The 17,795-nt window shown below is 40.9% G+C and overlaps 1 protein-coding gene across 1 annotated transcript; it reads right to left on the bottom strand.

Annotated features, from left to right (window-relative positions):
- Positions 1-479: 479 nt before the first annotated feature.
- On the bottom strand, positions 480-17,482 carry hs3st3l (heparan sulfate (glucosamine) 3-O-sulfotransferase 3-like). The gene is made up of 3 exons (XM_063892608.1): positions 16,717-17,482; positions 3,895-4,124; positions 480-2,105 (listed from the first exon to the last, which is right to left on the bottom strand). The coding sequence occupies exons 1-3, from the start codon at positions 17,190-17,192 to the stop codon at positions 1,717-1,719; spliced, it is 1,095 nt and encodes a 364-aa protein (XP_063748678.1). The 5' UTR covers positions 17,193-17,482; the 3' UTR covers positions 480-1,716.
- Positions 17,483-17,795: the final 313 nt, after the last annotated feature.

Genomic DNA, 17,795 nt, shown 5'->3' with positions numbered 1-17,795 from the left:
TTTGACATATATTTAAAGGTTAAGATATCTGGCAGCAGAACATAAAATCATTCAAATGAGTGCCACGTTTACCAGCTGTGATGAACACATTAATGCCTCAATAATCAGAATCCAATCATCTAATATATATATGATTCTGAAATAGACCAGTAGCTTAAGTACTTTTACGTTTGGTACCTTTCTTGGTGCCGATACCTTTGTTCTTTTCCTTTAGATTTTGAATACAGGACGCAATATTTTTACAATCTGAATACTTCTTCCACCATTGGTTTGTAGGTCATTATCTTTATCCAAGCAGTTCTACATTGGTAAAGCAATTACACTATAATATTGTCTGTATTTAGCATTAACTCATTAAAGCTCAGTAAAACTTTATAGCATGTGATGGGAAACAATAAGAAAATGGAAAATGTGAGAAAATCAACACAATAAATAAATTGCAGATCCTTTGCTTGAAAATAGTTTAATCATTACGCTTTCAAACTAGTGCAAATACATGCAAACTGAAAACAGACAACCCTGCAGGCAGGCCTTCTCCCAGTAACACAGTGAGGCTGCAGAGAGCAGCTGTTGATACAGGAGGTCCACCTCTCAAGGTTTGACCCGCTCTTGTTTTGGTTGTCCTCCAGTGGTCCCTTTATTACACTCAAGGTACAGTAGGGGGGTTTTGCAGTTGGATGCTACTCTAAGTCTAGCACATAAATGTGCCAATAGGCGAGGAAGCAAGTGATCTACACCCGCTCCCATACATCCATCTATCCACATTCATTATTCAGGAATACAAAACCACTCAGTCACAGCTCATATGAAGACTCTCTCTCACCCCTCTGCTGCTCGCTACATTAAAGATTCATCCCCCATTTTAGGGAGAATTGCTTGGAGTGTTATACTTTAAGTGTATTTATCGATTGCCCTTTAATTCTTAACCAACGAGACTGGAAACAAAGGAGAAAAAGACAGTTCAGGAATGTGAAAATACATCATTGTGCCACTACCAACTTGTTCATGCAGGGTTAAACTGCAAACCAGATACGCTAAAGCTACACTGCGTATTCCACTATTCAACTTTCTACAGGTGTAACCTATAGCAGACATTATTTCATGACCAACTTTACACAAACGTGTCTTTTTAACCACCTGGGATAGGGATAAGTAGCCTAAAGCTGCATCGACATGATACGCAATTTGCTTTTCGCTCACCCCGAGGTTGGGTGCAGAGCCTTACTGTAAAAACGAATAGTCAACTTTTGTTTCTATGGTTACAACCCCTTCTAGCATGCGTCGCTGCATATAGCTATAATCCGATTGGTGGCCCGTGGAAAGGTCAGCAGTGACAGGGTCAAAGTGGAAATAATAGTGACTTTTAGCTTCATAGAAACACAATTGCAACATTATCACAGAGCCGGTTTACCGCCTATCATGTGAATGCAGCTTCACAAACCAAAAAGTTGGGAAGGAAAACTTTGTTTAATTCCACAAAAGCACATCTGAACATCTATGATAGACAAATGACTGGTGTCTTTCAAACACTTGGACAAGAGTATGGACTGATTGGTAGAAGTGAGTAAATTGACAAAGGGCTTTCATTATACATTCCCTGACATGTCTCTCAGCTGGTCAGAAGCATTGAAGTGGTTTAGTTCTCTGAGTCTTTTGCACTCCATCTGTTTCCATAAATTGATCAGGCTTCTAACCAAAGCCAACAAAACCAAAGGATCACTGCCATCCAAAGTCCTGGCCCGCCATCTGATAGAAGCGCTGGTTGTGCGGCTTGTAGAACTCCCTAAGTCTCTGCATCACCTCCCGGTCAATGGAGGCGTGCATCCTCCCTTTGGTCTTCCCCAGACAGTGAGGTTTACTGCTGCCCTCCGGCTTCTTCAGGCAGGGGAAGCCCTTGGTTTTGTTAAAGTAGAAGTGCTTGTCTGTGACAATCCTCTGGAGACCCAGAAAGTCCTGGACCTTTCCCAGTTCTCCGGCCGGGTCAGAGATGAGCCTCTCCCCGCTGACCAGATGGATCTGAGTCCTGGGGAACCAGGCCAGCCAGCGCTCCAGGTGCTGGGCGTACAGGCCGATCCACAGCGGGCTCCACAGAGAGTCAATCTCACCTGAAGACAAGACAGAGATACACCAAGGCTCTTTATTCAAAATCATAACTGCTTTGGTCCCCATCCTCTCAAACACTTATTAAAATGTTGTATTAGCTCTAAGCCCACAGTAGTGCATGGTTAGGGTTTTGGCCTTGAAAAGATTTGCCAGATTACATATCCAGCTTCTCCCATTCTTTTTGGGAACTTTCCATATACTCCGCGCTAGGTCGAATTTAGGATCATGGCCCAATTTATTCCAATATGGGCCAAAACAAACGACGAAACACTATTCATATATATTTCTTGAAAATTCTACCAGGTGTCCCTTAAATACCTTTAAATTACATTAAAACTCCTTCAATTAAAGAAGACCTTTACACTTTTCCTAACCCAAAGCCCCAATCGCTCATTGAAAATCCCGATTTGTAGGTGTAACTGACCCTAGCCCTAACCAAATATTGCTTAGGAGGAAATCAGGCCCTTTTTACTAAAACGTAAGTTCACTTGTAACGGGTTGCACGATTTGTAAAACTATTTGTGATTATTTTGACTGGTATTGCAGTTGTGATATGATTCCCAAAATAAGAGGGAATGGTCACTTTTGAAACAATATTAACATTCTTGTTAAATGTTTTCACAATTACAATTGGTAGACTGGTACTTTTCTGCAGCTCTACAATACCTAATTCTGAGTGGTATTGTGAAAATGTTTTGCCTTTAACATATTTTACGATTACCGGTACTGATTTGAAAATTGCACTGGTTTCATATTTTAATATTTAAAAAACATAATATTAATTTATATTATATTAATATCAAATATTCATAAGTCTAAGCTTTTGTCTGATCAGGTTTGATAATTGCAGACCAAGGATCATCTCGGTTCTCTGTGCTGGCAGACCTCCACAGCAGTTGGCTGACATGAAGGCTCGTCAGCTTGATCTGCTTCACCTGGCTGTCCAGATCTAAAGCTGCTCCATCTGCTCCTTGCTCTCACTTCCTGCAGCTCACATCCACCTCGCATTGCTGCTGCACTTTTGGTTTTTGCAGCATCACCTCCCCATCACACCCATTGATAATTTAGCTGATTTTAAGATGTCGTTGTGCATTTCAGTTAAAGGACAGGTGTGTAGTATTTGGATCCTTGAGTACTAGATTTAGATGTGAGGTTGGAGATTGCAACTTAATACCCTCTCCCTTTCTAAGACTGTCGAAACATAAGCAGCCAAGCGCAAAATCACGGTATTGCAGTGGAATCTTTCAGGACTCGTTGAGCGGCCTTCATTACTGTAATTACACTAATTTAAGAGCTACAAGATTCAGAAGAGTGTCGAAACAGGGCGATGCAACATGGCAGCCTCTTTGAAAGAGGGCTGGCCACCATTTAGATGTATAATGCTCATTTTAAGCTAATGCAGAGGACGTTAATGTGTCGATCTACCAATCAAAGGGTAATTGCATTGAGCCAGTAATCAACATGTCATGGTGTCTTTTGGCAAGATACTTAACCCCAAATTGCTCTGGTTGACATGTCTGCGGTATTGAATGTATGTAAAATTCTAAGTTTTAGGTGATTAAAAATAGTACCGCCCGAGCCTTTAGGGGGCCCTAAGAAGAATTTGATTTTGAGTTTTTTATGTTCTAGCCTACATTAACTAGTTGCAGTAGAGAACATTCAGAGACTAAGAGGAAACAAACAGAGTGATAAATCTAAAAAGGTCAAGGGTCAGTAGCCAGGAAGACCCCATGTTTGTCTGTTTTATGTCGTGTCGTACGGAGTTCATGCTCCAAACAGCGGGATCAATACCGTTAGTGCGGTTCTTGAAGGCCAGGCTCTCGAAGGGGGGAATGTCGGGGGTCTTGGAGATGATCTGTGTGTAGTCAGATATGGCTCTGGTCACGGGGTCACGGACAACCACGATCAGCTTCACATCCTTCGACATGGCATGGACTCGCGCTGGCGTTTCCACGGTGACAAAGTAGCGAGGCGTTTTCTCCATCACAATCTGACCGTCCAGGGCCTTGGGCATCATACTTCTGAAAACACAGAGAGGAAATATTGTAAAGAGAAACTGCTAGCAAAATATCAATTAGTAGGACAGAAGATGGTATTGATCTTTTAAGAAACTGAGACATTGAACCCCACAGCTTAACTACATTCATGACGTTGACGTGTAACCTACACTCTAAAAACAGTTACTCATCTAAAAGCAACATTTTACAAGCCCCAAGCGGGATGAACGTGCATATTTTGAGTTTACTTGCTAATGTGGTTTGCCTGAATGTGAAAAAAATGAGTGAATGAGAATATGTAAGAGTTCTGGAAGTCTAGTCCGTGGTGCTCTGTTCCCTTAGATTTGTGGGCGGGGCATGACCGTGACATTGACAAACGCATTTGTATTATGTTTTGCGAAACCAATTTATCATAAAGTTTAATAAAAGCAACTTTTGGTTACAAAAATAATGGTTGTCAATAATGTTTGGAGTTTTAACTTACATGCAACACATTCAAACCTACATAGAAAGAAAAAAATATTTAGAGCAAGAGATATACATGAAAATTACGTTTGGTTTGACAAGGCGTGTTTATTTAGATTGCAATTTAACTTTTACAGTTACAACTTTGACAGGTCAGTGCTGTTGTGCTGTACAAAAAAAACATATAACAAAATGAAAAGCAATAATACAGTAGGCTATATACTGAATAAATGAAATCCTTTTTACAGTACTGTTTAAAAAGTAGAATAATTCAACATCTTGGAAAACAAAGTCTCCCAACCTCTGCTTTATTACCAACAGCTAGATGGGAAGATTAGCCCGTCTAACATAAATAATGGAGGAATCGTTTAATGGTTAAACATAATGAAGGCATCCGTTTCACCTTTCTTCCAGAAATTATGCTAAACCAATTATTCTCACCATGTACCTCGCTGTCATCCATATTTAGGCTGACAGACAGATCTTTGATTATTTTCTCATCTACCTCTAACCAAGAAAGTGAATAAGTCATTGACAATTTGTAAAACTGACACTTTTAAAACTGATTTAGATGGAAAGGTTTTAAAGAGAAAAGACGCTCAGCCTATGTTACAGTAAGTGAGGCTTTTCCCTATGATGCATCTATAGTGCTTTCAGAGATCACACTCCATAATGCAATCCCACATTCGTCACTTTGACAGACATGACACTCTTACGGACAGTGATAGAGTGTGTCCACACTGTGATCTCCAGTGATCCACACACACGCAGGTGACAGCCGTGCTACACAAACACACACAGGAGTCTTCCCTTAAATACGCCTCGCTCTGCTCACCTCTGTCTCCACCCCGAAGCCCAGCAGATGGGACTCATTTAGAGATAAATGACTCCAGAGGGCCCACAGGAGCGGCTGGGGACTCGGGGACATCTGCTAACACACCTGCCACACACCTGACTGGCTGACCAAACACACACTCAGCCTCTCCGGTATGCTTTCAAACTGCTCTGTATCAGCATTTCACTTTCTTTAAATGGAGCTTAAAGGCTTATAGTGCATGTTTTATCTCTTTAATTACAGATAGTGCTTTTTTTTTTTAATGAATGCTGTACAGTGTCTCATTTTTAGTGGCATTTTCCCTATACAGTTTATGGTGATTAGATTCCTTTTATTTACATACCAGAAAAAACAGTTTTTTAGAAGACTTTGACATCAAATTTGCAGTATTTTTGTGGACAGAAAAAGATGTTAAAATAATGTAATAATATACCAGAATAGTTTACAAAATTGTTACTTCGATGTACGATTTATATAAATGTATTAAAACTGCATGGTTATAGTCCTTCAGTCTTTTATGGATTAACAAATATCAATTTTTTTATTTCGTAAACCTTCAAACAATGACAAAAATCCTTTTTTTTACAATAATTTGTTCTTGAATCAAAGTAAAATATACCGATATAAAATATAAGAGCTGCAAGTATTCGACCATGAAACTAATATCACCCAAAGTCATAATTTGCATCTTGAAAGTCCATATTATTGCATATAAGATGCATGTATTGATTTGTATGTTGTTTTTACACTTTTTTTAAACTTGGTTGCAATGGAACATTATGTACAGAAAGCACTCACATTTATTAACTTTATAATAAAATAGTTGTGCAAATAAATGCAGATTCATCACTATTCGCCAAGTCATCTGTTTTTGTTTGTTATTTTTTCTGGACAGGTACGTAGACTACTGTTTTGATCAGTGCAATGAGACTCTTATAAAATAGTTACGTTGTGGGTCAGAACACCAAAACAATATTAAATACTTAATTACTTTTGGGAAACTGCAGAGTCAGGAGATAATAATCTGTGGGCTTATCATTTTGATCCTCTTCAGTTCTGTCAGTTGAGTGCTCCTATGATTGCCTTAAATAAGTGATATTTGTTTGTAATTTGTATTCCCCCTCTCTCCTAATTTTAAAACAATGAGCAATGAGATACCCTTGTTTTTATAAGGTGTTCTCCAATTGTAGGGTTGTATCACAAACTTAAAGAGCAAATACAAATGTTTTCCATGTTGTTGTAAATGAGACATTATTAAAGAGAAAACAAAAGAACAAAAAGAGACCGGAGGGGACACAGAGAGGACAGGATGCTCTGACTGTCCTCTGGTATCCACTCAGGTTTCAGATGCTCCTGCAACACGACCTCCTGTCAATACATCCACCCTTCCAACCAGCTCCACTTTAATGAACCTGACACACACACACACACACACACACACACACACACACACACACACACACACACACACACACACACACACACACACACACACACACACACACACACACACACACAAAGTAGATCTGATCAGTTTGAGGCAGCGCTTACCGCCACTTAGTCTGAAGACTTCCCTTTAAACTCCAATAACCTGGGCAGGAGGAGCCACACAGTCTGTCACACACACACACACACACACACACACACACACACACACACACACACACACACACACACACACACACACACACACACACACACACACACACTTATTACTCACTCATTAGGTGGACATTTGCTATCATGCTTTTTGTATCCCAATGGACACACCTCTCAAAAACATATTTATAAAAAAAGACACTTAAAGAAATATATATTATACAAACACTTTAAAAAGATTAAACGCGGGTGTGGTGGATTTTTACCAGACCCTTTAAAGACTGTGTGTGTGTCTCAGAGTGTTTTAAATGAAAGGGGGGATTGACGGATGAAGGAATGCTGGGAGTGGATACAAACGCGCCTCCATTAGCAATCTGTCTGTAAATAGCCTCAGAGCCATTACCTAAACACAAAGAGCTGATCACTGCCCCTAAGAGCACCATCAAAATAAAAGATCTCTTATAAATATGCTTTTTTATGAGCTCTGCAAAGACAGACTAATTGACAGACAGTGTTTTTTATCTAAAAATATGTCTTCAACCTACTAAGGCAAAGTGATACTGGGACTACTTTCACTTCACACAACTTTATCATCAGTGGGCGGGGCCAACTCATTGTAGTTTGTTATTTATATTCAACAAATATTATTAGCAAAAATAACATATTACAGGTTTAAAAAGCAAAGGATTTGGAGTTAAAGAGGTCCTATTATGCTTTTCGAGGTCTTCCCTTTCCTGTAGTTTGTTATATAGGTTTGTGTGCATGTAAATGGTCTGCAAAGGCTAAAATCTATGTGTTGCCTCCAGAGGGAGTTCCTCTTCCCACATATGAACCGGAAAATTAGCATATGTCCTAAATGAAAGGGTTAGATTTTAACAGTGTAATATTTAGGTGTAAATCACACAGTAGGTCCGATTGATTTTATTTGATGGATCAATGGCAAGTAAAATGTTAATCTAAATTTGTTGAAAATTGTATAATTGACCCGAGTCCCTGAGAACTTTTTATTTATATCCATGTTGTGGGTCAATTGAGTCTGGAGAGCTGGCATCTGATTGTAAAGTGTGGCTTCTGGCAAACCTTATCCACCCATATGTTGCTGTCATTGTGTTAAATAACTCTTTCACATTTAACATTAATCAAAATACTGGCACTTAACGCTGCACTGTGTTGTACACTAATGACTTGAGTGGCCATATGTTTGCTCCATTTAGTCTCTAGAGCACTACAAATCAAACCAATTAAAAGTAACCAGTGCTGATTGTTGTAGGGGATTGTTATGCTAACCACAGTTTCTGAAATTAACTCGACTTGATTGGACAACCCAACCAAAATCCAACCATAATGCTTGCTTTTCACTAACAGTTATTATGATTGTCCTTTTTATATGTCGAGGAAATCCCCTGAATACGAGAGGTAAAGTACTTGCCTGGGGGGCCAATTCTGGGAAGCATAAGTCACAGGCCATGTTAAAGATTGCAAAGCCAGTGTTACAGCAGTTAGTGCCTCCTATTGGTTGGCCTGTATGCCTGCATAGTGAGGGAAGGGTGGACTGGGTAAGGGTGGGGGTTGAATACTCCCAATCACTAGAGCCCATCACTGGCAGGTGAATGGAACCGTCTGGTGGCACCATGTGTTTTAGAAGAAATCCCCCCAAAAAAAGGATAGCTCAATTAATTGGCAGTTTGAAAGTCCTGTTTTAGCATAACATCCTAACACTTCCTATTGAGTGTGAGATCAAACCTCCCCTATGATAAACACAGGGATTATCCAGCAGCTTATCATAAGCCCTTTACCTTTGAGGAACCCCTTTTTTGTCGTCCATTTCCCAATTTCCAGCCTTCTTCCCTGGTGAATAACCTCGGGCCAGACAAGGCCACTGGCTATTGATCCTGCGGGGGCTTAGGCGCTCATAGGTGGGTGTAGATGGGTACAGTGGGGATTGTAACCATTAAGATGAGAGCGGTATAATTGGGCGAAATAAGGTGTCGGTGTAAACGTATGGGGATGGAGTGACAATGGTAATGCTGCGCGGGGCCTCAGCTGGGACAGAGGGTGGCAGGTGGGGACTGGGGGAGCCAGGACCCTCTGGAGTCCCATCAGTAGTATGCTGCTGTGATATGTGATGTGATGGGTTGTGTGTGTGTGTGTGTGTGTGTGTGTGTGTGTGTGTGTGTGTGTGTGTGTGTGTGTGTGTGTGTGTGTGTGTGTGTGTGTGTGTGTGTGTGTGTGTGTGTGTTCATCACATTTACAGCAGGAAGGGATTTGTGGGTGTGCTAGATCAAATATGTAAAATCTGGTGTCTTATCTTTGATGTTTGATCTGAGGAAAAAACAATAACCAATCAGAGAGCAGACTAAATTCATTATACACACCTGACTACCTTTTTGTGAGTCTCTATGGCTGAGTGTGTTATTGTGTGGGATATTGGAGTACCGCACATCCATTTCCTCTATATGGGGGACCATTAAGGGGTCGGCCTATTGTGGCCGTGCCCTGTTCACTTCCAGGAGACATCCATCATAGTTGGGCCCCCGACCCCCCCTGACTCTGCTTCACAAACCCCAGGGGAGGGCCTTAATGAGGGCCAGATCACCCCACACGTCTGGGCCTTATGGTGATCACCTCCAGTACAGTACGGGACAGGACGGACACCTGAACCTCACACACACAACAAACAAATCTCATCCACAGATTTGTTTTCTTAGCTCTTATCATTTCAGACTTGTTTTATAGTGCAGATTATTCTAAAAATTGCCCTTCAAGCAGATCAATAAATTGGATTAATCATAAATCTCCCTATTTATGTTTTCTCTTCCTGCCTCATGAAAGCTGCTGAACATCAAATGTTATGGCAGCCATTGTTCTGTGACTTGTGTGGAAATTAAATCCATTGTCCAAAACACAAGTAGCACCATGTGCTGTGTCATGGCTGGACAAAGCAACCAATGTATGGGTACAAATTTAAAAGCGTCCCTAATGAGTTCAACATGAATTGCAAATTAATCTGTCCCATCAGAACAGACGCTGAAAATACGGAGTCATTTATTGCCCTTGGGTGTTAAGTTTCCAAATTAATTTAAAATAAGTCAGGCCTCAAGGGTGGAACCTGGAACTCATTTTGGATTTTTTTAAAAAAACACTATTTGACTGCATACAAAACATCCAGCTCTAGAAGAATGAAGTGTTACTTTTTTTGGTTCGAAAATAGTCATACTTGTTAAGTGAATCGGTCAATTTTAAGATGCCTCTAGAAAGAAAGACAGCTGGAAAACGCATCATTGTAAAACTGAAAAAACATCTTCCATAATGACTCAGCACAAGCCAGTTTTCACTCATTCACAGGCTGCCAAACAAGGGATGCATCTCTGTTAGCTTGTTAAAAAATATACACATCGTATAAAAGCTCATATGGTTTAGCATTAGCATCGTCAGCTAATTGTTGTTTAAGTTGATCAAATTGATGAAGCGTAAAAATGTAGAAAAATTAAAAGTAAGGCTTCCTTCTCCTCAGAGTACGGTATCTTGCCCAAAATCCCTTTGACATGTAGATAGCAGAGGCCAGTGATTGAACCAATTAGTCGACCACCGCTCAACCTCCTGAGCTACAAATTCGCACCTCTTTGATATAACCCGTCTATCTCCCATTCTTTGTCATGGCTCATGAGCCGGGTCATGAGACACTGCAGACCATGGGATTTGAACCCGGACCTCTAGCAATGAAGACATGAGGTTGAAATGAATGTCGATTTAACATCGTTCTTATGGAGCACTAGGTTTCAGACAAGACTATTATAACTTCATGAAGATATGAAAAATTCCAAATTGAAACTCGACAAAGCCAAAAGCTAATGTTTTTTTGACAAGCTTACAGATATTTAGCTTTAGCATTAACACACATGCGCTAGCCGTAATTACAGCCAATAAAATAGATGGTTATCAGCTTAAAATGAGAAAATGCATTTGATTACTTTTGTGTGGTAAAATCGAATCAAGTCAAATAAGGAACTTAGTTAAGGACATGTTGAAGACAAGTCCCACGTGAAATTCACAAAAAAAGGTCTTGGCTGCAGCATTTGATTGTATGATATATGATATATATGATTTTGGTATCTTCTTGGAAACACCGGCAACGCAACCTATCATGTTAAAGCTGTGCCAGTAACTCACAGTCAATAATTTATTGATGAATCTGGCTTTACTTTAAGAACAAAATACAACCTGCCACACAGTCTGCAGGATAGAATGGTCTTGTGACAGAACCTGAAGACACAAACACACACACACGCAGCTCTGATGACTGTCCCTTGGGTTGACGCAAAGGTCAGCGAAGATGTGTGAGGTTGCGGTAAGACTGACTTCACGCTTTAACCTCCAAAAATACCCCAGTTATTCTATTTTATCCTCTCTTTTTACACCAGGCACCTGTCACACCGTCTTTCAGAGAGAAAGCATCACGAGTGAGACGTGAATTTCCAGCTGAGCAATTTTAATGGATTTCTCCAGAGCTACAGAGTGAGTGTGTAACCTGACCCCTGTGTGCCTATGCAGAGGGATTATGCCAATGTAGAATAAAGCTTCCTGCTAATTGTAACAGAAGCCGCACTGACCAACGCTAACCACTCTAATGCTGGAGTCAACCCAAGGTCAGGGCGAGGAGATAGAGCTATCGATCCCAGACAACACAGTGAGGAGGAAACTTCCAGTCCATCTCAGGCTCATCGCAGAGCTCCTCCAGATTCAATCTCCGCTCCAAACGCCATTACCGGATCTTTATCAGGGGCTCAGATCTAAATGGCCCCGGTGAAGCGAAATATTTTTAAGAGAGAGTGATCCTGAGGAACAGACACTATATCTCTTCCTCTTTTATTGTCCGTGATAAGGTTTCAGAGAAAAAAGCTTCTGTACAAAAATGTAATGTTTGCTAGTTACACTACAGTTGACCCTGCATTTGCTGGAATCCGTTTCAAGACACTGGTACTGGCCAAGCGGTGAGGGGATCAGCCCCTTCCTACATCCAGGCCTTGGTGAAACCATAGAATCCATCACGTGCACTGCACTCGGCGTCAGCCAATCAGCTTTCTACTCCATCTCTGCGAGTGGGACCCAGGTACCCCTCAATATCAGGCTTGTTTGCTATCTTGGCTCCTAAATGGTGGAATGAGCTCTCCTTTGACATCAGGACAGCAGAAACTCTGAATATCTTCCGTCGCAAAAACAAAAATGCATCTGTTTCGATTGTTTCTTGGTAATTAAGTTATTGCTGAACAGAAAAATAAGAAAAGGAACTATTTCAGTTAATTTAGTCTTTAAAACTAATTCGCCAGCACTTAGTATGGAATGATCTTGTTTGAAGTGAATATATCTGCACTTTCCTTGTTGTTCGGATTTGGATTCTCTATGGTTTTTGCACTTATTGTAAGTTGCTTTGGATCAAAGCGTCAGCTAAATGACATGTAATGCAATATAGTGTAATATTATATCAAAGTCCACTATTCTCTTAGAGGATAACTGGTTTATTACAACCTAGGCCTTGTTTAAAAAAATGTTGGGATACAAATAATATGGTGATTGGACTTAAAAGTTAACATACCATCTGGACTAAAAGGTCAACAGACAGTCATGAGATCATGTAGTTTAGCTACATTTAATTGGAGAAGAAAACAAAAGCAAACTTGACAATGATGACCTCAACTGTCCACTGTAAACAGTTTGACAGTTTTAGCAAGTCCTGATTAGCTTCGATAACCTCAAAATGCTTTTTTTCTTCTTCTTTTTTCTAGCTTGTCGGTTTGTACCGCATGTTAATCAATTAAAAAGTGTAAGACTTTAACGTTTAATAAATGTTTGCAATGCTTCAAAGTTAAGGAGAAAGCAAGGCAAAGTTGGCTTGTATTTGACTTTTTTGATTTCCGCACATTTAACCTTGAAGCAATTAAGTGCTTCTTCATAGTGATTCAAATGGATTCAGAGCAAAAGATGTTCAGCTTTATCATTAATGATTTGAAAAAATAAATGAAAATGCAAAGTTGTGGCAAGCTAACCTCCTTTAAAAAATAGATATTGTACACCCCGGGGATATTCATGGTAAGAACAAGGATTAAAGATTACCTTAATATACATTTCTTCAGATTCATTACACAAATGTCCCTCCTTGTCTTTAATGTGGGTCTGTCACAAATAAAATACATAATGATCAGGGCCAAGCATGAGCCTCTAGAAGAAAAAAAAAATCCATGTAATTTTTCTTATAACTGACTCACACTCACACACTGAAGCTGTCTTAACACGTCTCACCAAATTAACAAACAGCACTGCGCTCATAGTTCAAATCATCACAACTTTGACCATGTTTGCCCTTAATTGACCTTTTAAATCACAACCAATGAGTTGTCAGCTGTATGAAGCAGCACCAGGAAGCAGGGGAGGTAACCATAAAAACTAAACTCATTGCAAGGCTCTGTGCACTACCCCACGGTGAGCTTGGAGCAAATCTCTTATCATGTGAAGGCAGACTTACAGAGCAATTAGTGGTCAGTCAGCAATAAATGCAATGTTAGCAGGTTAGCACACTAGCATTAGGGCTGGCTCAGCTACAGGGGTGTGTCCAGGGAGTGGCCTGAGGTAGCAAGACCCATCCAATATCCTAAATTATGATTTGCTATCTGCCTGTAAAATGAATGCTATTTACCTGTGTGGTCTCCATATTTTTTCAGTTTCCATTCACTTAAGGCTACTTGTGCATAAATTAGTGTGGCCCAAAGAAAGTTGACCTACAACTGCTTAGGTAACAGGGTGTAGCAGTTTTTTTTTATCACAATCAAAGTTTACAGAATGATTTCTGCTTGAAATTAATCTTTTGTTCAGCAGACATGTGCACAAAGTTCTCCTGTATAAGGATTATTAGCAATATTTCGGTGTGATGGTTTTCTCTCCGTATTAAGTGGTTGAGTAATCTGAGCTGTTGTCTTCTTAACAAGCTGTCTAATTTCTTTTGTTTTGCCTCATTGGAAGAGATTCATAGTCATTGTGTTTCAAGATCTCAGTAATAACTTTGGTTGATAAAAAATGTTGATCACACAAACAACATTTTCGTTATTATAAAAGACAAAGGTTTGAATAAACTAGAGTTATCTCGTAAAATACAAAGAAATATGGTTATAATTGATGAACTCATATTAGTTTAAAGTAATTTCCCACCTTTTTGTTTTTAACTCTGTTTAAGGATTGACAACAAAGACACATTTCCTTTGTCAGTGTGTGTACTCGGGGTGTGTGCTGTTTGTCATGAAGTGGTGTGAACACATCATTAACTGCAGCCTAAAGTGACCCGGAGTCAGAGGTCAATTGACAGAGCTGACAGTGATGTCAAGTGGCTCCACAGCGAGTCCCATCTGGCCCGAGCAGAAGACGTGACAATCCCGTATCACATTCACTTCACCTGGTGTGACACACAAACACACACACACACACACACACACACACACACACACACACACACACACACACACACACACACACATACAGAGAAGCTGCACATGCTTGCAGACAGGCTACAGAGGCTTTTCTAGGACCTTAATATTCTGACTCTGCTTTAACATGGTGATGTGTTTTTTCTGTTTGTGTGCGTGATCACATCATTGAACAAAACACCATCGATGGTGGAAATGTCCTTTGGCTCCATGTCTGTTATAGGTTAAATTGTTGCTGACATGCCAAAGAGGCTCCCAGAGCTGTGCCAATGCCACCATTGAGCCTCAGAAATAAACTGTAAGCTGGTTAACAGCACGCCACACAGTCCAGATTTGGATGCATTTTTAATCGGGCATTTTTGGAGCCATTTGTGGGTCTATAGGTTCATGCACGCTAAATAAGATAAAGTCAAACGAAGCCCATATATGTGAGATCCTTGGTCTGTTTTCTTTCTTTAGTTTAGCAGATCTTTCCTAAGCAGTTTTAGTGACACAGTCCAGATTAGGATGCATTTTTAATTGGGCATATTTTGAGTTTTTTATAGGTCTATAGGTTTAGGCGTTTTAACTAAACCCAATCCCAAAGAGCAAAACCATATAACTGAGATCATGTGTCAGTTTCCTTTCCCTTTTTTTTCCATATCAATGCCAAGCAGTTTAAGAAACATGAGCACAGTGCAGATTTGGATACATTTTTAATCTGGCAGATTTTGAGCCGGTTGTGGGTCCATAGGTCCAAGCATTTCACTACGACCACCTAGAAAAAGCACAACGAAGCCCAGATATCTAAAGTCCTAGGTCCGTTTCCTTTCCTTAATTTCCCTAAATCGTCCCCGAGCTGTTTGAGAGACTTGAACTCTGTAAAAATGTGGATGCATTTTTCAATCTGGCATATTTGGAGGCGTTTGTGCGTCTTGAATATGTTCTCTCCAGTGCTTGAAATGTTTTATTAAATGTCTGTTGACTTTTATCTTATCTTAATATTTGTCTTTCTGAGTGTTGCAAATAGAGCTACTGGGATGCAAGAATGTCAGAATTGATCTGACAATTAAATATTATTGAATCATATCCTTTCATACAGTTTCACTCTGCCCAATTAGATAAAGCCAAACAAACCCAACATATCTACGCTGGAGTTTCCTCTCCTTTATTTAACCAACTGATCCTCATACAGTTTGAGTGACTCCAATCTGGTTCATCAGAATCTCTCCCATGTGTAATGAGAACTCACAAGTTTTCAGAGAATGGGCTGAGAACAAAGCCACATGACAACAGTAACATCTGGCTCCGGCTCCAGAGATGATTACTCCCTGCTCTGAGAGAACTCATCCTCCAAGGCCTCTCTCGCTCTCTTCCTACTGTACACACACAGCAAGCACACACATACACACATGCACAGATTGCCATAGCCAGATGGCAGAGTTTCTTTGACTGTCATCTAAACCCTTTGTGGAAGGAATAGCTGTGGATATGTTGTGGTATGCAAACACCACAAAGACTCATTTCTTCGAGAGGAGGCTGTTAGGTTCCTGGCTCACTGACTTAGATTGCAGGTATTTCACTTTCTTCTAGCTCAAAAAGCAAGACTCAAGTGATGATCAGTTTCAATGTCAAGGAGATTTAGTCACTCATTTAAGTCTGCTCAACTTAATATCTTACTTACGTTTTTTTATTTTGAGAGACAAGCATTTCGGCATAGGTGGCTCTAGTGGGGGGACAATTGTTGCCATTGCCCCTGTGACAATGAACTTTGAGCCCCCCCCCCCCCTCCCCCTGTGGACCCCTCCAAAAGAGGAGTTTATAATAATACAATTTTAGGTAGCGTTGTGCTGTAACTAGCCAAAGTTAACTGGAAAGAACTTTGTTTTTCATAATGTATTTTAATAAAATTGTAACTACGAAAAAAAACACCAATGACAGATATTTTATGTTTGTGTTCGCTATGACTTTAAACAATCAAAATGTTAAAATGCTGAACACTGTGTTTGTCTCTTTTTTCTGCATTGAATTTGAACCTGTCATAAAATAACTGAGGCGCAGAGTGAAACACTGATGCCAAAGTGTGCCCCCCCAGTGAAATCGGTCTAGGACTGCCACTGCATTTCGGCCAGTTTAATACTTCAATTTAAATGCTGTATACATATTTTCCTAACGTATAAGAACCTTGAGTGCAATAGAATGTGGAGACTCAAAGGTAGATTCAATTACTTTGCTGAAATGGATTCCTTGCGTAATGTGTGCGTACCTGTACCAGTCCAGTCCCCGTGCGTAATGCCGATCAAAAAAGTGCGGCTCCGACCCCAAGGCACGGATGTCCGGGTGGAGCCGCAGGAACTCCAGCAGAGCCCTCGTGCCCCCCTTTTTAACCCCTATGATCAGAGCCTGGGGTAACCTCCGAGTAGCTGTCCATTCCTTCCCCGTGAGGTTTGGCTCCAGTCCGGGGTGACCGCTGAACGCGTCTTCGCCAAGCGCGGTGGTGACCTCCTTCTCGACGCTGGTTCCGTTTCTCTCGTACTGCCATCCTGACACGAGGAACTCGCGTGTGGGTGGCTTGATGTTAGTGTTTTCTGTCAGCTCCGACTCGCAGCACCCCGTGAGGAGGTAAACCAGGGAGAAGCAGAGAATGCTCAGAGAGGACGCGATGGTGAGCCGATGGAAGAGCCTCCGCAGGTCCGAGTTAGGATAATGGTGATGGTGATGGTGGTAGTGAAAAGTTGCCATCCCTCAGAGATCCATGTGAGATAAGGTGCCATTCTACCACAGGTTCAGCTCACATATCTGCATACTCTAACGCCGCACAGAGCTAACTCTTGGAGTGCGCTCCGCTGCCCTCCTCCTCCTTCATGGTGCGCGTCATGTGGAGTGCATTGAACCCCCTAAACTTAACAGACTGAGTAAATCTAAGCTAGTTTTCCAAACACTCAACCTATCGAAGCTTTAATATCCAACTCGGGCTGTAGCGGGATCTTTCTCTCTGTTTCCACTCCAAAGGATTACTGTGCGCCTCTCAACCTCGGCTCATCGCACAGGGATTTGCGTCATGGGATCTCTCTCTCTATCTCTCTCTCTCCCTCTCTCTCTCTCTCTCGCTTACCCACTCGCTCTCCCTCTCCCCTTCTCTCTTTCTCTCTCACCCTCCCTCTCTCTCTCTCTATCCGTACGTACCTGTGATCTGAGGGTCATGGCCTGAGGCGCTATAATTCCAGCATTATTTATTGGGCTGAACTGGGATTGGATGGATCCAATGCACAGAAGATGGCCATGTCCCAAATCTCATATGTGCCGTTATCACTCTCATCTAATATGATTGATTGATTTGGAGTC

Source organism: Eleginops maclovinus, chromosome 10 (assembly GCF_036324505.1).
Source record: "Eleginops maclovinus isolate JMC-PN-2008 ecotype Puerto Natales chromosome 10, JC_Emac_rtc_rv5, whole genome shotgun sequence".
NCBI classification, from domain to species: Eukaryota; Metazoa; Chordata; class Actinopteri; order Perciformes; family Eleginopidae; genus Eleginops; species Eleginops maclovinus.
This window is presented reverse-complemented; position numbering and strand designations above follow the sequence as displayed.